The sequence below is a fragment of the Condylura cristata genome, unplaced genomic scaffold (genome assembly GCF_000260355.1).
Source record: "Condylura cristata isolate star-nosed mole 26May11 unplaced genomic scaffold, ConCri1.0 scaffold00030, whole genome shotgun sequence".
Taxonomy (NCBI): Eukaryota; Metazoa; Chordata; class Mammalia; order Eulipotyphla; family Talpidae; genus Condylura; species Condylura cristata.
In genome coordinates, this window is record NW_004567131.1 from 26661805 (window position 1) to 26685493 (window position 23689).

Below are 23689 nucleotides of genomic sequence, written 5' to 3' on the forward strand. Positions count from 1 at the left end.
GGGCCCACACTATGTTTCTTTAAGAGTTCTTTTTTTTTCCCCCAATGATTTTTAAAAATACCCTATGTGGGTCTGTATCTTGGGATGTCATTGTCAGGAGTTCAGAGGCAGGCTTTCCCATTGCTCCCTCTTTCTCTCCTTTCATACCCCTTCCTCAAATCTCAGTCAAAGATAGCTGGTAGAGTTCTGCAGCAACAAGAGATCTAGCGCTCTCGAGAGGCTGCTTCTGCTAGCAGCCTGTCCTCGCCTGCGTTCCTCCTGGGTGCCCTCTGTCCCCATGGTGGGGGTGCCTCTGGCCAGTCCTCAGCCCTCCACTCCACCCCCGAGCCTGACTGTGGGGGTGGCAAGGAGCCTGGTCCCGGAGCTGCAGCCTCCCCAGCTTCCTCCCGAGTCTGCTGGGGCACAGGTGGGCCGTGATGCGTCGCGGCTGCTGTAGATGCCTGAAACCTCTGGAGCCCCCAGGGGGAACATAATTGGCCCTTTGAGTGACATTTCATCCTGTAACTTTTATTTGCACCTATAGATCCAGGGGCTAAAGTCAGAGGAGCCTTTACTCTATTATCTACAAGTGCAAATAGAAATCACATTGAGCTGTTGCGTTGAAGCCAGTTGTCTACTGTTATATTTAGGACAGGCTGCCCTGGATCCAGAGTGAGGGTTTCTTTCCTTCTCCCGTTAACGGCAGGAGTCACAGCCCCGTTTTTTTCTTTGGGGGCAGGGTCTTGGGGTGGAGGGCGTCTTACCAGGCCGTGTTTCCACAAGGGCCTGGTGTTTTGGAGAGCAGGTGTCCTGGTGCCGCTACCCCACTGTGGGTCAGCGTTTTTTCCTAAAGATCCATCCATTCATACAGCCCTGGGGTACAGGCCAGAGGGGCACAGGCAGTGAGAGGATTCATCAAAGACAGAACAGGAAACAGAACAGGCAGATGGATGAAGCACACTGCTGAGGGGAGCAGCGGGTGAGAGAGGGGAGGTCTGCCGCGCCGTGTGGGTCAGCTTTCTGGCCGGGGATCAGACTCCTGGTGAAGCGGCTGTGGCCAGCTTTGCAATGCTGCGCTTTAACCCGTTGCATCACCAGGGAGGGCCCCAGCATTAGTTCTTATCTGAGGGAGGCCAATCTATGTGAATAGCTTAGAACCACACTCCTTTAGGGGAGGAGCAGGCACAGATATTTATGTCAGCTCATCTGAGCTACACTTAGGGGTTCTAATGCTTTCCCTTGTTAGTATTAACTTCCTTGTCTTTTCCCCTCGATTACAGATTCTGTTTATTTCTTCCAGCCTCCCCCAACCCCTTTCCTCCCCTTTCACCTTTGCCATCAACATTGTCAGTTTTTAGCTCAGGGAGGAAAGACTCATTTGTGGCCACGGCGACTGTCTAAAAAGATGGTCTTTCCTGGCGGTGGCTGGCTGGACCTGCAAACTCAGTGGCGCCAGGACACCAAATCTAGGGGCCTCTCATTCCTCACCCTGGTCTCACCCCGACACCCAGACACCATATCCTGGGCTGCTGACTCAGGCAACTTGCTGAACGCAAAGCTCTCTGCTGCTCACGTTCTCTAGCAAAGTCAGTGTGGGAGGAGTCCAGGCCGCTGCTGCAGTGCACATGATGGCCTTTGCACGTGGTGATTGGAAGGGAAAGTCAGGGTCTCCATTATACATTATTTACTTCACACACAATTAGTTCTCCCTGGGAAAAGCGGCTTCTCGGCAGGGTCATTATTCCCACCAGTGAAATGCTGAAGACAACAAGAACCTCCTTGATCACACTAAATAGAATTCTGTGCCCCGAGAATTTGCTACTGGGCTGTACAGACTTCAAGACAAAAAGGCAGCTGCTGTCTTACAGGAGTAGGGATTCGGGATCCCAGTCTCCTGCTCTGACAGCTCACAGGAGTCTCTTCCACCATCAGCGTGATTGAGCCAGACCATGGCACATCATAACCTTCTCAGGCCTCCCACCAGCACCGTGGAAGCATCGAGGTGCCTCCTGTGCTCTGGCCCGCTCCCGGATGGAACATTGGGATTACTGGAGACCTTCAAAATACAAAATGTAAAAAGGCAGCAAGTCCCGGGCTCCACATAAATCTGGGTGCGGGCCCCAGGGACTGGTGTCCCATGAACATTCTCAGGCACAGTCAGGGCTGAAACCACCCTATGGGAAAGCCCCTGCCCTCCAGGACACCCTTTCTCACTTCCTGGGACCCATCCTACTGGCTTCCTGGGGCCATTTGCCCCAGGAAATAAAAGCAAATACTCGCTTGCAAATAAAATGGGAAGGAGGTAAAGAAGTCTCAACTTTCAAGACCACCAAGGCTCTGCGGCTTACAGGGCAGGGAGATAGGGGGTTTCCTAAAGAGTTTTATTGCTCTGTTTGCCTTTTTCAGTATAAAATATGACACCATGACACCTGCCTTTTTCCTCTCCTGTGTCACAGGCTGCCTAAGACCACTCACCTCTACTAATGGCTACGTGAACATCTCTGAGTTCCAGACCTCCTTCCCCGTGGGAACTGTGATCTCGTACCACTGCTTTCCTGGATTTAAGCTCGAGGGGTCCGAGTATCTTGAGTGCTTGCACGACCTCATCTGGTCGTCTAGCCCACCCCGGTGCCTTGCTCTGGAAGGTAACACATCTTACTCATTTGGACATTGAATTTTTTTTTAAAGATTTATTTATTTATGCATTACAGAACTGGGGTACAAGCCAGAGGTGCATGGGCGGTGAGAGGATTCACCAGAGACAGTGGGGAGCAGAACAGGCAGATGGATGAAGTACACTACTGAGGGGAGCAGCGGGCGGGTCTGGAGAGGTCTGCTGCGCCATGTGGTCACCTCCGGGGCAGGCAGGGATTGAACTCATGCAGAAGTGGCTTAAGCTTCTTACTGCTGTGCTTTAACCCGCTGTGCCACTAGGGAGGGCCCAGAAGTTGAATTTTAGATGATTCAAGAGGGTGTGTCCATAGGAAATAACGGTGAATTGCGGTCAGCAATAACTTTGGCTCCCAAAGGTGTGGGCTTTGCTGGCCTATGTCCGTGTCATCCACCATGAAGCCACATGTACAAGCAGACATAAAGCTTGCTCGGTTTCAAAGGGAGAGGGTACATAACAGAGAAAAGCTTCAAGCACCAAAGGTGAAGCTGCAAAATATCGCAGAGTTAAATGAAATGTCTTCAAAAATTAATTTTCTCTGCACCAAATGAAAACAGATTGGATTACGGCACCACTGATCTCACCCCTCGCTTTATTGTGTCCATGTTTCTTCCTATTTCCACGCATTTTACGGCTTGGCTGTAAATATTTTGCTTCAAGCACACACTAAGAAGCTCCAAACCAAGAGCTCTTTCTTCCCTCTTTTTGTTAACTTTGTGTGATTGTTTTATATCCCTGGAGATCACTAATCAGTAGGATGAAGTACCGAGGGAGACGGGGTGTCCCTTGCTGGAATCGGGGCACTGTTAGTAGGGGATCGAGGCCATAAAGGTCCCTATTAGGCAAGCTGGACATGCTGGCCTAGCCCTGGCTTGCCTCGGGCCTTGAAATTGTGATCACAGGCAACAAACCAACACCGACTTGCTTCTTGGCACTTGAGTACAGTGGACACGAGTGGGCGTGTATAGGAAGTGGAAAAATGAAAAGAAGCCTCCAATCAAGAGCCCCTCCAAAACCTATTTGCAGCCTTTCTTGGGAAATAAAACAAGAGACAACAGAATGTGGGAGCAAACAAGCCCCTACAGGCAGCCTCTCTCCGAGAGGTCAGGCTAGGAGGTTTGTGTGTAGGGTGCTGGGCTGGGGCATCAGAGTTGTCTCTTAAAGGAGACACACACGGGACTTGCAGTGGCATGGGGCCGCCTTGGGGAGCAGTGAGGGGAGAGGGAAGGAGGGAAGAGCCTGGTGTGTGGACGAAGGAGAACATCCAGCCCCCAGACTGGGCCACTGGGTTTGCTATTCTCTCAGGCTAGTAAATGGATCCTTCACCCACCCCCACTTCCCACCCATCCATCCCAAGATCTTTAGGGGATCAGAGACTGGGGAAGTCAGATACAAACTTAGGATGCTCAGTTAAATCTGAATTTCAGATAAGCAACATGTAAATATTTAATGTGAGCATGTCTGAAATACTGCATAGGATTTATGATAAACAAAGCAATTCTCCCCCCTTCCTTTTTTTTTTTTGATCTGAAATTCATGTGTCCTGTATTTTTATTTGCCAACTCCGGTGAACACAGCATAGAGGGATGAGTTCATCCCCTTTGTTTCCTCAGGGGCAGCTTCTCTGCTGTTGGGGCACCCCGGCCTGCCCAGGTGAGCGTGAGCCTCTCCTCAAAGGGGGTCCCTCTGCCCCCCAGAGGGCTTTCCCTGCGCAGCTGAGCAGAGCTGGAGGAATGTCTAGCATGTCGTCCTTGCGGTCTCAGTTGGAAATGCCTGTTTTAAAATCTTCGTAGTTGGTTTCAGTGTGTTTCAAGCAGTTGTGTTCAGACGAGCTTCATTTTGGGACTTTGAAAGCAGCTTGTAATACGCCTAGAGAATAGGCAGAAGAGAAAATCTAACTTCCAGAGGCGACAGCTAAGAGCGGGGCGCTGTGTGTGGCTGGCTTCTGACGGGAAACATACTGGGGAATACAAGCCCCTTGTGCTCCTGGCGCCTGGCCGTGTCCAGGGAGGGTGCTGCTGTGGAGAAAGGTCACTGGGAACCTGTCTGCCCTCCATGTAAAAAAAAAAAAAAATTTAAGCGTACCATCCTTCTTTTCAATTCCTGTCCCTTTTACCTACCTGATGAAATTAGTCTGATATAGTTACATGCAACACTGGCTACAAGAACCAAAGACGTGATAACCAAAAAGTACAGGCGGACGAAAGGACTTTTTTTTTTTAATAGGACATTTTTTGTCAAAAAATGTCAAAAGGACATTTTTTGTCCAAAGACTTAATAGAAACTAGGTTAAATTAACGAGTGGGCTCAAATAGGAGGCAGAAAAGGTATCCAGGTATACCTGGGTGCTGGTATTTCTTAACTCTTTCTTGAATTGCGTATCATCTCTTTAAGCATCAGAGGCTTACGCGTGTGGTACTGTCAAAGGGTGGTGAGTGTAGATGGAAAATCCTGCTCATACTCCCCACTCTGCTTTGCTCTCGCTGCAGGCACACACTTGATTTTTTTTTCTTTAATTTTTAAACAGTTAATTTTGTTTTATTTTATTTAATTAATTAATTAATTAATTTTTTATTGTTGTTGGTGGTGTAGAAGATCTGGGGTGGGAAGATTCACCAGAGACAGAGTGGGGAGCAGAACAGGCAGATTGACTGAAATACACTGCTGAGGGGAGCAGCAGGGAGACAGGAGAGGTCTGCTGTGCCCTGTGGGTCACCTCTGGGGGGTGGATTCCAACTGAGGCTGCAACAGTGATGGTGATAGTGCTGAGACATAGTCCCTATGCCACCAGGGAGGCCCTTGATTTTTTTCTTGATGGCACAGGACAAGCCATGTGCTAAGGCATCCCATGCTCTTGGGACTTTCCTGTATATTAGGATGTTCTGTCCCTAGAGGCTCTGGTTCTGGGAGTTGTGCTGTGGTTCCCAGCTGCACTAGGGAGCCCGAGGGAGACCCTGCCACCCACTGCCCACACTGCTGTCTCCTAAGTGCCCAGTAGCCTCCACAGTGGCATCTCGCTGCAGTGGAAGCCAGGCCCAGGCAGTGTCTCCTCTCACAGGCCAGGAGCGAGGCCCTTGAAAGGTGGGCGGCTGTCCAGATTCTCCATTGTGGGGTCCCTGGCTCTTTCTGCCACATCGTGCCTCTTCTCCCTAGTGGGCTGGAGGACATTTTACAAGCAGAGGCTTCCCTGGCACCAGTGTCGAATGACAGCTGTCACACTCACATGTCAACAGTCTCATAATTGAGGCCTAGTTTCATTAAGGACTATAATTTGGAAACAAAAGCTTTGGCATCGGCAACCAAAAGCATAGGTCTTTTGCTGCTTGCAGGGCTGTGCTGTGATGCCCACCTTGCTGAGAGTGGACAGTCCTCATGCATGTGGTCTTCCCAAAGCTATGTTGTGAAAAGCATCTGAGATCTCAAGGTCTTCATGTAGAATGACGACTGAGTCATTTCTAAATGGATGAGTATATAGCTAGCTCTGTGTGCATATATATGAACTTGTGTATTTATCAGCTCTAGGTCTGGACCTACCAGGAATCCGAGTTTCCTATACGCTGGCCTTGTTCCTTGTTCCTGAGCATCTTCATATTTTACTTACTGAGGCCTTTTGCATTTCTGAATTTCTTATCTCTGTCTGTCTCTCTCTCACACACACACACACACACTGAGTTCAAGAAATCTTTTCTTTAAAAACTCATTTGACAATGGCTATGGGCAGTTCCTCATTTAAAAGTGCTAGAAACTCAGTTTACACTGTCAGTAGTTTTCTCTGAACACATGCTAAGGACAGAGTAATACCAAATTGGGCTCTGGGGAATTGCAAATAAAGAAAAGAGCTTAATATCTTACTTGGAAGAGTGTACAGGATGATGGGGAGAACAAGATGGCAAATCCCGTTGTCTGGCGACAAGCCTCGTTCCAGATGGCAGGCATGTATGCACACAGCACCTTCACCAAGGGCTCACGAGTGCTTATGTGTTTGGAAAGGGTGGGAGGAAAATTCTAGTAGGCGACATCACCATTGTAAAATGAAAATTTCTATCCAAAGATATACGGGTCTTTTTGTTTCTTTACCCTGGAGGCCAAACAGAAGCCTATTTCTGGCTCCACTTGACTTTGGGGGAAAGAGAAAAAAAGGGGGCCAAAGAGCTCGTCACACAGATGGTCTCTGCCTTTTGAAGCCTGTGGCACTTACCAGGCTGGGCAGCCTGCGGAGTGCTGGCCCGGTGGTTTGAAGGCGGGAACGTGCAAAGGTATTGAGGGGCATAAAAATAAGTAAATGAATGAAACATGCAACTGAGTTATGGGGCGGGTGACACACACATGCAGGACAGTGTAGGAGGAGGTCCTGAGCCCCCTGAATCTCTAACTCTGGGTGCTGGGGATGCTGGCTGAGGGCAGCTATAGAAAAGGACTTTTTCTTGACATGGAGCAGAACCATCCTAAAGCCTTCAGCGTCCAGCTGGCACTACCTTCACCTTCAGCGTCTCAGGTGGTCTGGAAGCATCTGGTGATGGGAATTCCTGGGAGCAGTCTAACAGCGGCAGGGATCGCCTGGACCAGGAGGGCAGAAGGTCAACCCAAAGTTAGACCCTGCAGGCCTTGGTTGTCACCCGCCCACTTAAAGATTCCTCTGTTTCCCCAGCTGTTAGAGCACCGGTCAGTCAATAGACCTCCAGGGGAAAGAGAAAGGATCAAAACTAGAAGGGACCCGACATTCAGAGATGAGGTTTTGACAAAAAAAAAATTAATGGGATAGCCACTTTAAATAAAGGCCTGTGAGATGATGTCGCTAGGAAACAATTGTGTGTCCATGTGCTGAGTATTTTGCAAGGTACAGAGACTACAGAAGCCAGCAAGTCACACGAGGTCTTGAGTGTTGATCCTGAAATCACCCAGCCAGAGCCGGTTTGGAACATTCCACTTGTCAGTTATCAGGTAGATTATTCCCTCACCTGAGGCCACCCCCAGGGGTTCTGAAGAGCAGGGGAGGGCTGTAAGGTCAGGTCTGCCAAGTGGTGCCCAGGCTTCACTCAGGGGGCAGCTGAGACAGTCTTCCCAAGGGGGCAGTGGGCCCCCGAGGGGACCAGGGGCCTTTGTTGTGCTGTTTGTTTGTTTTTCCCAATAAATCGCCCCAGGAAGCGCAGTATGAGGGCCCCACTGGTCATTGCGACCTGAGCAGTGGCTTCCCCATGCCGACCTTTTCAGCAGGCTTTTCAGCCTTTGGGCTGACATTTCTCCCAGGAAAGAGCAAACCAGACCTCATTAGACGCTAGACACCTGAAACTTTGTGTTTCAATTCTTCCAACTCCCCAGACTCAGAATGCCCAAAGTGATTTTCCTGCTTCCCAATCATGTCTGAGCCCACCTGGATAGAGACGGAGGCTTCACCAGACAGTTTGAGATTAACGATGAGGAATGCAGTGGTGGGTTCCCCAGGAACCAGGTAACTGGGTCTTTTGGGTCTGTGTGCTTTTTTAAGAAAAGGAGGAAAAATAAGGAAACGAAAAACTCTGTTTGGCTAAATATGAAGTAACTTGAAAGGCTCCAATTTGGGATCAAAACCCAAAGCCAGTTTGGGCGTGGAGGATTCCCGGCCCCCAAGCTGCCTTGCAACTGTGGTTTGTTCCCCCAGTTTAAACCCCTTCAGGTATCAGAGGGGCCCCATCTGATTTTTCCCTCCAAGAGCCCTGTATTCATGCAGAAAAATGCATCAGGACTTCGAAGTGACTCCTGTGCAGGGAACAAGAAAGACCCAGCAGAGAAATGTAGACTCTTGAGATCAGACACCTAGGCCCTGTGAGAACACAGACAGTCTCTGGGAGCTGACTCCCCAGAAACACTCCAGGTCATTCCCATTTTCCAAAAGGAAAATTCAAAGTTCCGAAGAAGTTCCTGTAGTTCTTGTCCCTAGCAAGGCCAAGTGTCACTGTGCCACCTGCCCTCACCCTAGTCACAGGGCAGCCTGTGGGTCGAGCTGCCACCTCTCCCACCTGTGCCAGGGTGTGGGGGAGGGGGGATGGGCAGACGGGGGGGGGTAGTCTCTTACACCTTCCTGCCTGTGGATCCTCAATAAGAAGTGTCAAGTTGGATCCCTTAATTAACCGGAAAGTCTTCTACATTGAATTTTTTTTTTTAAAGATTTATTTATTTGTGCATACAGAACTGGGGTACAGGCCAGAGGCTCAGGGGCGGTGAGAGGCTTCACCAGAGACAGAGTGGGGAGCAGAACAGGCAGATGGACGAAGTACACTGCTGAGGGGAGCAGCGGGCGGGTCAGGAGAGGTCTGCCACGCCATGTGGTCACCTCCAGGGCAGGCGGGAATCGAACTCATGCGGAAGTGGCTTCAGATTCTCAGTGCTGTGTTTTAACCCGCTGCGCCACCAGGGAGGGCCTCTACATTGAATTTTAAGTGGATATGATAAAGCCAAGTCACAGAGGGATTTAGTGGCACTGGTTTTGGATCACTGACCATAGAACTCAGAGCCTCGGAGCCTCAGATGTCACATCAAGCACCCCACGCTCCCACTAGCTCCCGGGCAGCGATGAATTGGCAGCGCCAGAGGTGAACGGGTTTTTTTCCACGCCTCGAGGGAGTGTCAGTCAGGGCTCCACGCCCACCCGGCCCTGGCATCTTCAAGTACAGACTTGCCTGCGTTCTTCCCGAGAGGAGCAACTTGCAAAGTCAGAGCCTCTTCCTGAGCAACTCCGAGACAGAAGTGCCTTGTTCCTCCCTGTATTTCTCACCCTGGCACGTGATAATATGTTGATCGGTTATATTCATTGTAACTAAGACATCCTTTGTCACCCAACAGTTTGGGATGCCTGCTGTGTGCTGGGCCCTGGGGAATTGCCTCTAATACATGATCTCACACTAACAGCTGTCATGATAAGTGAGCGTGGGCAAAACAGGGGTGGGAAGAGCACGTGGGACTGTGGTGATGGCACATGGGTGAAGTGGTGGTGGGAAGTCCGCGGGGATGATAACTGTACAAAATGAAGAATAAATAAAATATATATATATATAATAGTTAAAAAAAGAAGTGACCGTGGTGAGGAAACTGAGCCTCAGAGAGCTTCCCCCAGGGTGACCTTTTACAAGTGGCCCAGGGCTCTCGAACCTGTGGCCTGTGCCCACACTACGCTTCCAAGCACTGTCCTTGGCTGCTCTGTCCTCGATGGACTCTGGGAGGTGGAAGCAAAGGGACATTGTCCCCTTGACAGTTTCTGACGGAATTTCTAAGTTCCATGTCGTTGACCCTTGAGCCTTCCATCAGCAGGAGCAGAGGGGCAGGAAGCGGAAATTGATGTCTACTGAGGGTCTCCTGGCACCAGGCACTTCACTTTATTTAGCTCACAACAACTGCAGGTATTATTATTCTCCCTTCCAGGTAGGAAGTAGGCAGGTAACTTGGCCTCAGGGTGAGCTGCCCATTCAAGAGCAAAACCAGCCCTGACTGGACACTCCCTCCCGCCCTGTTCCTCCCTGCCCTGTGCAGTTTCCCTGTCTGGGACCAAACCCTGCCTTCTGAATCCTCTGCTTAGCCGTCATTGACGGATTGTTTCTAGCTAATGTCCCCTGCAGCATCACAGGAGAGGCTTTGGAGGAGGGAGCAGGAGACACTATATGATTTGACCACCTATGATGGTGGCCAGTGTGGGAATTTTCCTATCTCTGTCCCTTCCTCTCTCCTCCCCAGGTGGGACTTTGGTGCCCACCGGAGATGTGCTAAGTGCAGGGGGTCATGGCCATTAGGAATTCAAGTCACGCTCATCCGCATAGAGTGACACTAACAGTGACCAGCTGGCCGCGCCCACCCACCCGGCTCCCACCGTTGGGGGTGGGTCAGCTGGCAGCTTCTCCTGGGCTCTGGAGCCCCCTGCAGACTCGCCCATTACCCTGCCAGCAGCTGAATCCAACATGGAATTGAATCAGCAAAAAAGCAAAAAAAGAGGAAAAGAGCAACAAATGTCTTTTTTCTCTCAGTTCTGACCACCAGAGCAGTGACCTGGCCTTCACAGGAAGGTGGGGTCGGGGGCATCTTTCGTGTCTGCTTGCTCCAGTCTGCGCTCTCTTCCCTCCTTCACCTAATGTGAAAGGTTTATAAAAGGTGAGGTAATACTTGGCCTGGTGGGCTCATCTGGGAGGCCAAGAGTGCCCCAGCTAGTTTTGTTCAGCATCACCCCCAACCTCTGTTTTACATATTTACATGCTGTGTTCCCACTTGGGGTTTCTTTGAAGAAAGAGCTCGCCAGTGTAACCTATGAACATCATGCATCTTCAGATCAGATCAGATCATCTTCAGATCAGAGAAATGAAAAGATTGGCCTGGATCACACAAAAGGTCTCCGCCTCCTCAGATTCCCACTTCTGTGAGTAGATGGCTAATTTAGAACCCTATTTAGTTTACATCCACCAAGCCTTACGGCTAAGGCCTTGTTCTCAAAAACAAGCCTTAGGTTCCTTTTGAAGACAAATGTGTGTTGCCCGGCCCCGGGAAAGGGGAAACCACAGACACCCGCTCTCCCGGGTATCGGTGACTTGCTAGGGAAGCCAGGCAGGGAGACTGCTTCGTGGGCTGAAAATGTGCCCTGCCGTTCTGTTTCCCTGCAGTGAAAATTCTCGTATCAGCCACTATTAGTATTACTACTACCGTGCCTGTGAGCCTAGCAGGGTTTTCTTGTGAGAGGGAGATACAAAATAGCAAGCTATCTTGTTAATTTATTGTTCACAAAGCAATAGTAAATTATTCTAATAACATTTCCATGGACTGTTCATACATTACAGCAGGTGATTATAAGAAAATCGCTGCGTGCATGTCCTACGGCATTTCTTGGGGATCATTATGCTTAATTCTCCCTCTCTCTCCTTCTTTCTCTCCAATAAGTAATTGCCACTGTAGCCTCTTCCTCTTCTCCGTCACACATCTCTCTTGTACTCAAGAGTAGATTGTGCTGTGGCATCAAGAAGCTTCATTATTCCTTTTTTTTTTTTCTATATTGAATTCAGAAACACTGATCTTTCTGTCCTAGAAAACCAAGAGATCTTGTTCTTATTTTTCAAGTAGAAATAAGTTCCCAGGCTCTCCTGATTTGATGCTACAGGCTCTTTTTCCTTGTGTTTTGTGACTTCTGACCTGGTAGATAAGCCTGACCTCTCCATCATCTCTCCCTGGTCTGCAGATCATCAGCCTCCACCTCACAATCACACACTGACCTGCCTTCCACACCCCCACCAACCCTCCACAACCACACTGACTTGCAAACACACCGCCATCAACCCTCCAGAAATACTGATTTTATTCCTCACCTTATGCAAATGCTGACTTCAGACTTTACCTGAAGTAAAAGAAAGAGGAAAGCTGATTCTTCTTCCACCAGAAGGCTATTATGAAAGTGGCAGAATTTGAGGGTGATTCTCCCACAAAATCAAGATATAAAGAGAACGCCAAGAGAGGAACTTGAATGATGTCCTCTCTGCACCACACACGTACATTCAGAAGTGGGATCCCACCAGGTCCCAACCCAGCTTCTGTACACCCCTTCTTCCAGGCTCTCACCTGGGTAGGCACCTGGCCTGGAGCCTGGGGCCACATCTCAACCCAGGCCCCATCACTCTTGTCTTTATGAAAATGTCTTTTGGGTGCAAGGAATGGAGCTGAGTCAGTGAATAATCTCGACACTGGAATCCCCTCATCCGTGGCCTGGCAAAGCCCTCTGGACATCATTCACTGGACAGCTGCAGATTTTCTGCAGCAAGAGCCACGTTCTACAAGGGCCCTCCCCACAGACTTCTCTCGGGGTGCTCAGCCTCAGTTGGCCTGGAGCATACCCCTTCCATGCAGGAAGGCCAGACGTCTTTTACCCCTTTGCTGCAAGCCACAGTGAATTTGGTGAGGGGCCAGGGTAGGGAACCCCTGTCTTTGTTTGAGTTTCACAGTCTCCTCACTTTGCCTTGTGGTCTCTTATTTTTGAGAAAACGCATAGACCTGCAATTTGAGGCCTTTATTTTGTGATGTTTAAATGTCAGACAATCCAGAGGAGAGTGGAGCTAAGCAGTAGCAAAGTTGTGGCCAGTGGTTTGAACCAAGAGCTTGACTTCATTATACTCAGGAAATAGATGACCAGCCCTAATCGGAAAATCTCAGTGTTTGGCCTTAAAGTCTAGAATATCTTCTCCAGCCCTGCTCCTAGCAGAATTTATTTTCTTCTTTTCTTTCTGGGAAGTTAGGTGACTTGTATTTCATGGTCATAAAATCTCTTGCAATCAGATGCAACACAGAAGGTAATAAATCCCTCCAGGCATGCTGTGGTTTTTTTTTTTTTTTTTTTCAGGCTGAGTCACAAGGAAGTCTGGGGAGAGCCGCTTGGGGGGTCATTTCTCTCAGCTCCCACACCAAACCACAATTTTCTTCGTAAATAATTGCCAAAATTCCCTGTGCTTTTTCCCCCCAAAGTAGTAATACATTTGGGGTCATAGGCAGGGAAAATGGTTAGGCCTTTCCATGTCTATCATGGTGTTTTGTGACACCCACTATTATCAGAAATCCGATTATGCTAATTTTTTTGGTATTTCTCTTTTATATAAAAGATTTTTGTTGTTGTCATGTTTGATTTTATTTTTGCAGAAAGATAGTGCTTGACTCTAAGTCGCACCCCAATTTCTCTAAAGTTAAAGTGCTTGAAGGAGACAGACTTCACCTGACAACACACCTTTCTCTTAGTAATTGTGGGCCCTGCAGAAAAACCTAGGACTTAGCTCACATTCTGGTCAGCTAGTCCTTTGATGAATGAAAACCTGATGCATTTTCTAATGTCTTTTGTTCATGGGACAGATATAGACATTAAGAAGGTGGGAAAAATAGCTGACGTTCAAAAAAGTATATTGGAATTCAGATTTAAAATTTGTCCGTAGCTCAAGCAAGCATAAGTGAGCAGCTCTGTTTACATCTGTATATGTTTTCCTGCTGTCTGCATTTTATTCAGAGAAAAAAATCTTTTTAATTGGGAAGAAGAGTAAATTGATAGGAAGCTGCCATGGCCGACATACTGTGTGACATTGGCAAGTATATGGTGGCCCTCTGAGTTCGCTATGGTAACTCTCTATCCCGCCCCCCCCACTCCCTCCCCCACCCCCCAGCACAAGGCTGCCAAACTAATGCTGCTGGCAGTACCCACAGGGAAGAATGACTAAGCCTCCCCAAGAAGTTCCTGGGGCCACGCCTGAAGTCCAGTCTTCCTTTGCTACCTTTAATCCACCCTTCCCACCACCACCTGTCTCCTAAGTTAGCAACATTAATGTACACAACTGTCTTTTTACTTCACTGTGAGGAAGTGAAGTAGCTTCCCACAAGTTCTGATATTTGCTAGGAAATCCTCCTGCTCTAGCTGCCTGCTTCCCCCTCCCCGGGAGCCCAGCCTCCACCTCCCAAGCCCAGGATGGGCCCAGAGTCTATTAGGTTCCCAGAGCTGCTGTAACAAAGTGCTACATACTGGGAAACTTAAAACAACAGGTTTTTATTTTATTTTATTATTTTCTCACAGTTCTAAAGTCTGGAAACCTGAAATTAAGGTGTGAGCAGGGCCATATTCTTTTTTTCTTAAAGATTTATTTATTTATTCATACAGAACTGGGGTACAGGCCAGAGATGCAGAGGGTGAGAGGATTCACCAGGAACAGAGTGAGGAGCAGAACAGGCAGATGGACGAAGTACACTGCTGAGGGGAGCAGCGGGCGGGTCAGGAGAGGTCTGCTGCGCCATGTGGTCACCTCCGGGGCAGGCGGGGATCGAACTCATGCGGAAGTGGGGAAGTGGCTTAAGCTTCTTTGTGCTGTGCTTTAACCCGCTGCGCCACCAGGGAGGGCCAGGGCCATATTCTTTCTGAGACTCTCGCTGGAATCCGTTCTTGCCCCTTCCGGGCTTGTGGGGGTGACTTCGGTGTTCCTCGGCTTGTAGCAACGCCAGTGTCCGCCTCTGTTCACCTGGCGCGCTCCTGTGTGTGTGTGTTGTCATGGGGATGTCTGCCATCTGGGTGTCTTTTCCCGTAAGTGTGACAGAGCAGACTGAGAGGTACCCCAAGACCCTCAAAACTGCCTGCTCTACATGGGTTCCGCCATCTGCCACATCAACACAAAACATACTTTAGGGTGTAAGACCTTCAGTATATCTGATTCTGAATAGGTCACATTTACAAGTACTCAGGATTAGACTTCAGCTTATGTTTGGGGTAGAGGGCAAAATCAACCCACACCACATGCTCTCCCAGCTAGATTTAAGCAGAAGCAAATGCCCCCTTTCCTTCTGCCTCTTGCTTGCATGTATAAAGGGCTGGAAGTTTCCCAAAGCATAATTGCCCAGCATTCTAGGACTCTGCCCACAGCCCTGCCCTGGTCCAGTGCACAGCCCCCTGTTAGGCCCGGTGAGCCACCTCAAAGCACTGCTCCTGTCTCCCACACCCTTCCTCCAGCTCCTCTTCCTTCTGTCTGTACAGGCTCCAAGGCTTTCCCAGACTCTAACCCCACTTCGCATCTTAGCAGAGCTCTCACATCCTGCCTTGGTGGTCTGCACCCCCTTCCCCTTCTGCACGCTTAAAACCCCAAGCAAGACTCTGAGATACAGCTTCAGAGTAAACCTCACTGAAGGTCAAGTGCAGCTCGGCTATTTATTGCTAGGCAGTCTTGGCAGTAACTTGCCTTTCTGAGCCTCGGTCCCCTCACCTGAATAAATGCGGCACTAACAACACCTGCTCTACAAAGCTGTCTTTAGGGTTAAGTGAAAGGTGTGAGTGTGCTGCTCCCACACTCTGTGTTTGTTAAATGTTGTCAAAATTGTTGCTTGCATTTTGTCGCATCGGCTCAAAGTGGAGCTAATAATAACAGCAATTCTCGGTGTACTGGGCATGGATTTTGGTGCCCAGCAATCTGCTTGCTGACTTACAGGTATTATTCCTCATTCTTACCAAAGCCCAGCAATGTAGGTTTCTTTCCTGTTTTACATGATGGAAACTAAAGCTGGCTCAGATAGAGGTTAAGTAAAATGCCCATGGTTATACAGCTACTGAGTGTAGGAGCCAGGATTTGAATCCAGGGGAGTGCACTTGGCACTGTGTAAAGCTGCCTGCCGGGTCTTTCATTAATCCACTGATTTGTTCTGTCTTTTCAGTCTTCTCACATTCTCACCCTCTCCTTTACTGCTCTCCCAGCTGATTTTTCTCTTCCACTCTCATCACTGTCCATGACTATGCTAAGTCAGTGGTTCTGAAATTTGTTCAGCTGTCAGGAAAACAGTCACTTTTCACAGAAGAGTCTACTTCCTCCCTCCTCCCTGAACACTAAGAGATACTGTGCACATCTTACAAGCACTTTTGCTAGTGGAAATCAGGGCTGTTTATTTTCCGTGCATAATAGAGCACCGTGGGCATGCACAACCAGAAGACATCGTGGTCAAATGCTTCCCACTGTTATAACTGCTAGTCTGTTGCTCCCCATCTGCTGGAATTTACTAGCAGGCAGAATGAGAAGACACCATCCATTTAAGAAAAAAATCATCGGAGCAAAATTTGAAGGTCAGAAAATTTGATGCATTAATTGATGTTTATCCGTGTAGCACCTGCACCCAGTTTATGGCGGGAGAATGAAAAGATTGCAGGCACACTGGCCACATTTAACTCCAGCACAGTCTGTAGGTAGAAGGCTTGGTTGACTGCCACAAGTGGCCAAAAAGACCTACTTAAAATGCTCCCTTTCCTGTGGGCCTTCTGTGTGAACTAGGGGACACACTCCCTTTTAACCTTGTTCCCCTAACTTCTCTCCCTTTAACAAAGTTAAAATGTCCTGATGACCATCAGGAATTCCAACGACAGAGGAATCCACTTTTGGAAAAGCTTCAGACCCCAGGACACTTTGACACTACAGTTGTCTTGCGATTTATTTTCACCTCGTGGTGACTGAGGCGGTAGTCAGTTTAGCTGTTGGCGCTCCAGTCTGCAAAGAGTGGCCTCATCGGGACCCAGAAACACCTGTCAGCTTTTGATTTCAGCACCAGCCTCTCCTTCCTGCAAGAGGCCGTCAGAGTAAATCATGGTTTTACATCTGCTCCCTTACCTGCAGGCTCCTCCGAGACGCCCCCCCGTTGCTGGAACCAGGCGCGCTTCAGTTTTCTTAAGTGAAGCCATATATATATAAAAAAATATATATATATATATTGCACTGGAGTTTCACAGCTGCCATCAGATGCATTCTGTATTTCTTCAGGGACACCCTGATATGGTGACTCCAAGATGGAAAGCAGATCAGAGCCCCTCCCTCGGGGCTGCCGGGTAACATTGATCTTCCATTTGATCTGTCAGCACATCTCTGAACAAGTAAACACCACGCTCCCTCCCGCCGAAAGCCCAGCCTCGTCATCATTTGCTTCCTTTGGTGGACACATTTATTGGCCTTCCGTGTTGTTACAGCAAAACAAAAGTGGAAAATGTAATGTGCTGTATAATGTTTATTGATTTTTCCCTGAGCTAAAAGCAGTTTCTAATGTCACCTTGGAAACTGTTCTGACTTTGGCGTGGAGTGTTCCCTCCAGCTTCCTGGAATTGTTACCCTAACTCAGATCAGACTGGGGACAGCAGGAGCAAAGGCAGCTTCTGGTTAGCAGGCAGCCCACTCCTGAAGGCGGAGGTCTGGGTGACTCCTGGTTTGTGGAGAACTTTGCCTCTGCTCCTGGTTCTTGGTGGTGGACTTTCTCAGACCACACGCTGGGTTGTGTGGAGATGAGGCCTGCACACTGGCTTGACCCATAGTACCGCTGGCTCCCACCACTTCTAGTGCTTTTCCTGGCCAGCAGAGTCCAGATTCCAGCATCGAGAACAAGCTTTCTCTCCTCATCACCGCTGGACTTACCGACAGTTTTCTTGTGGCCTGGAGCCCTGCTTTCCAGAGTGGACTACGGGTACAGATCACCTGGGAATCAGACTAAAATTATTAGTGTCCAGCCTGAGGGGTATCCAGGACCCCCCAACTTGCATACTTTAAAGGGGTTCTGCCATCTACCACCTAAAGACAAAGTATACTCTTACTGCAAAAGAACTTTAATGGGATTAGTGTGCAGAGAGAGAGGAGTAAGGTTAGTAGTTTTCCATTAAAGCACCCAAAGTTGCCCAGCCCCTGGTGGGTAAATGCCCAGCCAAACAGGGTTGGCCCAAAAGGGGGAGGGGGGGCCTCTGAGGCCTAAAAACTTGCCACTAGTCTAAGGCACCTTGTGGCCAGAAACCATAGGAAAGGGGCAGAAGAGGCCAGGCAAACCTGAGACTAAAGAAACACAATGAACGTGCGAATCACGAGAGGCTGCCATTGCAGCTTCCCGCGTGTCTCATCCACGTGTCTCCTCCCTGTCCGAGGCCCTGGTTCAAGTCGGAAGCCAAGAAGCAAGCAGACAGCTACAGCACGTCTCTGGCCCCTGTGTCTCCTCCAAGTCCTCTCTAACTTCCCCTCTCTGCTCAGCTCCACCCTTCGTTAGTGGGGCAGGGAACATGGAACCCCTTCTCGTGGATACTCTTCTCGGTAACAAAAGGGAAGTTTCGGGGTCAGTAGGTCTGGGGTATGGCTGGAGATGGGGTGGTTCTAGCAGGCCTGGAAACAGTATTTATGTCACGTCTGTTCACATCCCATTGACCAGGACTCAGAGGGACAGGGAGCACTGAGGAGTGTGAAGAGTGCCATGTCCAGGAAGAGAACAGGGCTGTGGACAGCCCCCAGCCCTGTGGGGTAGGTCTGGATGCTCAGACCAAACAGGCCCCTCTTTCCTACCTGAAGAATAACCAGAGGCTGCTGAACCTTTGGAGGAATAACAGTGGAGACATCGGACCAAAGCACATAGGCTCATGGCTCAGAAGGACTGAAAAAAAATCAGTCTATCGGGTATCGTGTTCTACATTCTTCTGTGCCCCCAAGATAATTTGTGTGAATATTTATGAGGCACATGGGCTATTTTTAAACCTCGTTTTCCTCTTTTGCACATGGTGAAATATATAATTGGGTGAAGGACTATGAGAAGTGATATATGCAATTCTCAACTCTAAATTCGCCCCAAGCGTGGCCTTCCCTCATACCTCATTCACAAAGTAGGGGCCTTCAGAACACAACTTATCTATCTTTGTACACCCCCAGCCCTGCCTCCCGCCTCAGGTCTACTCAAACCGCTGTCCAGCTGTTGTCTCCGCCCACCTCCTGCCTCTGGCAAAGGCCAGTCTGTCCACATGTGACTCCATCTCCTCCGTCTGTCCCTCTCCCACCCTGCTCTGCCAGTCTCATCCTCCATGTTGGAACGCGTCCAAGTGTAACCCATCTGCACAGAGCGCCTATGCGGGTGAGAAGAAACATCCCCCCAACTCCACCCCCCCGCCAGCTGCCCCTTGTACTTCATGTACTTCATGCCTTCAGTGGATTTTTCACATGGGTCATCTACTGACCTGCCCCTACACTCTATTGAAGTGCTTTCCTGAAGTCCCCAGTGACGGCCGTGTGGCCAGAGGTCACACTTCTGTTCCCATCTTTCTCAGCTCGCTGGGAACCAGACTCCTCTCTGCAAACAGATAACTCTTGGCTTTGGTGACCTGCCAGTGTCTCTAACCCCGACTCAGCATTTGGCCTGGGACCCTTCGCTATTCTCTCCCCGCGCTCTCTTCTCAGATGAGTTCCTCTAGTCTCAGGGCTTTAAAAATTAACCTCTGCACTACTGACTTACCCAGATGCCCTCTCCCGCTGCCTGGCCGCTCTCCTTCGCCAACTCACTGGCCGCTCTCTCTGACAGAAACTGCGTGAAACCCACTTCTTTGTGCCTTCCCCACAAGCAAGCCCTTCATGATGACTGGTGCCTCCCTGCCAGGGGCTAATGTCAGAAACAGGACCCCTTCTTAATGCCCCCCTTCACCCCATGCCTACATTTCCCTCTCTTGACAAGTTCTGCTGTGGAAGCCGGTTTGGAAAATTATAAAGTGGTTTCCGTCACATGCTTCCAGACTGTGCCGCCGCCATCCTCCCAGCTGGGAATCAGCCTCCTGCAGCCTCGTCATGTCTATCCCAGCTGTGCTTCCAGCACGGCAACGGGAGATGTCCTTTAGCAGTCGTCTTCGCCTGCTCTTCAGCAACCCTTCCTCTATGAGACAGTCCCACTTTGGTCGCGCCGCCCCATCTGTCTCGTCACTGCAGCCCCGCCCCTCCGCTGCCACACGTGGCCTCTCCACCCCCCAACCTGCCTTTGCACAGTGCCCCCACCTGGGGTGTCCTTCCCGACACTCCCTGGCCTGGTCCTTCCCGGCCTCTGTGCATCATGATTGCGCATTAATAATGGGACCAGGGGCCTCTCTGGTGGCATAAGAGTTTAAGATAGCTATAGCACAAGTTCGATCCTTGGCCAGGGAGCTGGCCCACATAGCGCAGCAGACCTCTCCTGTCTCGCTTATGCTCCCCTCAGCAGTGTATTTCAGGAGCTCCGCCTCTTCTGCTCCCCACTCTGAATCCTCTCACTGCCCCCCACACACACCCTCACCCCTGCACCTCTGGCCTAAACCCCAGCTCTTGTATGTATAAATAAATAAATCTTTAAAAAAAAAAGTAATAGGATCAGGAATACAGTATGAAAGTTGCAGCTCATTGCCTGGGGCAGAGTGATAGGCATGGGGGCATTTGGCTCACTGTGAAGACTGATGTTTCATTCGCTCAAATAACATGTTTAAGGAGAACAGAGCTGGATGCTGTAGGACCAGTTGTACCAACTTCAAAGACACAACCCCTAGCCCCTACTTTCAAATGGTCCTGGATGTATGACAGTGTACAAAGTATCCAGAAATTCTAACATCAGGCCTGGGTGGCCAGGAGGACTGGTAGTGCTGGAAGACTTGTTACTGTGATTTTGGGAATTCTGCAACATGGTTTATTTTGAATCAATCTGCTTTCTTGTTTAAACCAGCTTGGTATAATGAGAAAAGAGAGACACAAAGCAGGCTGGGGATAGCCAAGGTGACACAGCTAGTCAGTTACAGAATAAAGATGTCTGGGATTCATGTCTTCCAGTCCAGTTGCACTGGGATTACATGTGAATAGGCCCAAATAACCAATGGACAGGAGGCCCAGGTGCTCCACAGTAAGTGGCAGGGCTGCCCAGTGAGAAGAGTGGGGAGGAGGGCAGGGGAGGAGGAGGCTGGGAAGCTGTCCGTAGCAGGCCTCCAGGGCTCCGGGCCGACTGAGGTTCTCATGCCTCCTCACCCCACCTTGCAAACCTAGCCCACGAGAGTCTAAGTGGGGTGAGGACTGTTCTGCACAGCCACTGGGATGAGCAGAAATTGCACTGCTGGCCAAGAAGGACCCACGACCCTCTGCCATGAAGCCCCAGGCAGAGCACGGGTGGGGGCGGAGGGGGGTCCCTGGGACCAGCATCCTCAGAGCCTGCTCGCAGTCTGCCTGTAACCACCGGTGTTGCCTTTAGAGTTGCTAATAATTTCAAAAGTTGTGAAAAGCATGCTAAAAAAAAATAGACATGCAGTAGAATCTTTGTTCACACCACCCACCAGTTTTGATGGGCATGATTTTGCTTAGAACTGGCAGCCGACAGGGTCCGAGCGGCCGCAGAACCAGGGGCAGTTCCCCAGAAGGCGGTTCCTCTCCGACCGCCTGGGACTCCAGGAACACGGGGGTTCTTCCCCCCGGCGAGCCACATGGCCAGGAATATGGCTGCTACCCTCGCACCTAGGGCCCCTGTTTGTGGTGGTGTCATGTGTCTGTATAGGTGTGTCTGCATCTTGGGGGAGGGGTGGTGTCTGCACCCTCAGAGAGGAGAGGGGTCACAGAACTCAGCTGAACCCCAGGGAGAGGCTGGGGGAGCCCCCTGAGCCACAGGTATTCCTATCTTGTTATCTCTGATCTACCTTCCCAAATTTTGGTTAACACCTCTTTGTCATCACTTTCTTCAAAACTGAAAGGACACCTTCATCCTCTGCCCCTCCCTGGACACATGGAGCCTCCCTGGCAGCAAGCTAAGGGTCAGCCAGGTGTGATCAGCAGAAACGCTGCAGTGTGTGGAGATAAATGTTTCTGCCCAGGGGAACATGCATCTCCATTAGCAGCCAGTTATGACAGTCCTGAATTAAAGCCTCCACAATGGGTGGTTTTATCTGGCCTCTGAGAAAACAGTGATAAGATGCATCCAGGTTCTGTCCAGGAAAGCGTGGGGCTGGCCTGGTGCCATCCAGCAATCCAGGAAACCCGATTGCACAAGGGGCCCCCGGCAGCACCCGGCCCGGGAGGGCCTGCTGGTGGTTCATGCGGATGTTTAGTGCCCGCTGAGCTCCGAATGTGCCGCCCTGGTCCTCACTGCGAGTTAGGCATTGTTTCTCTCAGTCTACAGATGGGGGAGCTAAAGCCCCAAAGAAGTAAAACAGCTGCTGACACCCCGCAGCCCGTCAACACAGGGAGGATTTGAGCCTAAGCTTGGGGCCTGCCTGCAGCTGTGCCTTAGGGCTCCTCCCATGCCTCCCCCTCCCGTCCCAAGTGATCCCCTTACTGTGTGATTGACCCTGGCCACCTCGTCCTTCTTTGGCACATGCTGGGACCACTTGCCTCGGGGCTGCTGACGCAGTGAGGAAGGCGTCCTCTCTGCTTCCAGCCGCCGGAGGGGATGCGGCTGATAAACTTGCGTGTGCACTTATGGGGGCCTCTTGGGAGGTTTTCTGGGTCTTAAAAACCTTCTGGCAATTTTCTAACCCTCAGGATCTGCTTGGAGCGCCTGTTGCCCTGTGAGCCCCGACACAGGAAGGATGCCGGCAGGCATGCTGGCTGGAGGCCATGAGCTGGCAACAAGGTGGTCGAGAAGGTCAGGCTGGTCTCACAGCCAACTTGGCATCTCTCCACACACCCCTGCCCGCCCTGGGACCCTGCCTGGCTGGCGTGTGCTGGGGCCCACTTCCATTCCTGGCCCTGTGCTGCTAGGGGCTCCTGAGGAGGAAAGAGCCGTCACTGCCATGTCCCTGGGGCGACCCAGGGCCAGCTGAATGCTGCCGGTGACTTTTTCTGTTTCCAGCCAGCTGTCCTTCCCTTCCTGTGGCCTGGTTCACAGGCAGGACAACCAGGGGATGTTCGCAGGACACCCCGGAGGTAGTGATCTGACAAGCTCCCCAGCTGGGGACTGGAAATGTGATAGCTGATGGCCTCCTCGATGCTGGCAACCGCGGCAAGGGGCCTGCTGGACAGGACAAGTCCTCCCCGTCAGAGTCGCAGCTATAGCCCTGCCTGCTGGTGACCACCTGTGGGACCTAGCAGGGCACCTGACAGCCCCGTATGTCAGGATCCAGCTCCACAGACTACACCCCACTCTTCTGATGAGCCAGTCACCAGGAGCCTTTCATCCTGACCACACAGGGGTGGTGGTGGCTTCCATCTGCTGGTAATCTCAGGGGACCCCCCCCACCTCATTAGCTTTTCTATCACACCGACAAGCAATTACCTCATTACCATCTTCTCCTAGCTACTGTGACCCGCTGCCCTCACTGCCCACTTACATTCTGTCAGCTCTGACTGGAGCCCTTGCCAGCCTTTCTCGGAATAACCCTCAGACGCTCTTGCTTTACAAATGAGGACATGGAAGCTCGGAGATGAGAAGTGACTAGTTTAGGGTCACCGGCTGGGGAGCTGAGTCAGACAGCAGCCTGCCTGGAGAAGCCTGAGCTCCTACCCGCTCTGGAAAACCTGAGCTCTCTGAGTTTCTGTTTCCTCATTGCTCAAAGAACCAACAAGATCTTGTGGTGACACTGCTTTCAGGACTAGACATAGTGTCTAGAAAGAGACCCTCACCCCCACACCTTGGGCCAGCGCCATCAGGTAGACCCCCCTGAACAGGAGCCCATCTGGTTATCTGGCCTTAGTGGGCACACGCTGCTGCCATGGGTACAACCAGTGTGCTTTCTGTGGCCTTCAGGTGGCCAGTGTGGGGTGGGCAGCGCCCCGTGGACATGGCCTGTGTGGGGTGGGCAGCGCCCCGTGGACATGG

General features: G+C 50.4%; 1 protein-coding gene across 2 annotated transcripts in view; it reads left to right on the top strand.

Annotated features, from left to right (window-relative positions):
- SUSD4 (sushi domain containing 4) overlaps nt 1–23689 on the top strand; it is a 108661-nt gene that overhangs the window by 76833 nt on the left and 8139 nt on the right. For both annotated transcript variants that reach the window (XM_004691333.2, XM_012731320.1), the window contains exon 5: nt 2436–2624. In XM_004691333.2, coding sequence (XP_004691390.1) covers nt 2436–2624 — 189 coding nt within the window. The remainder of the gene's footprint in view (nt 1–2435; nt 2625–23689) is intronic.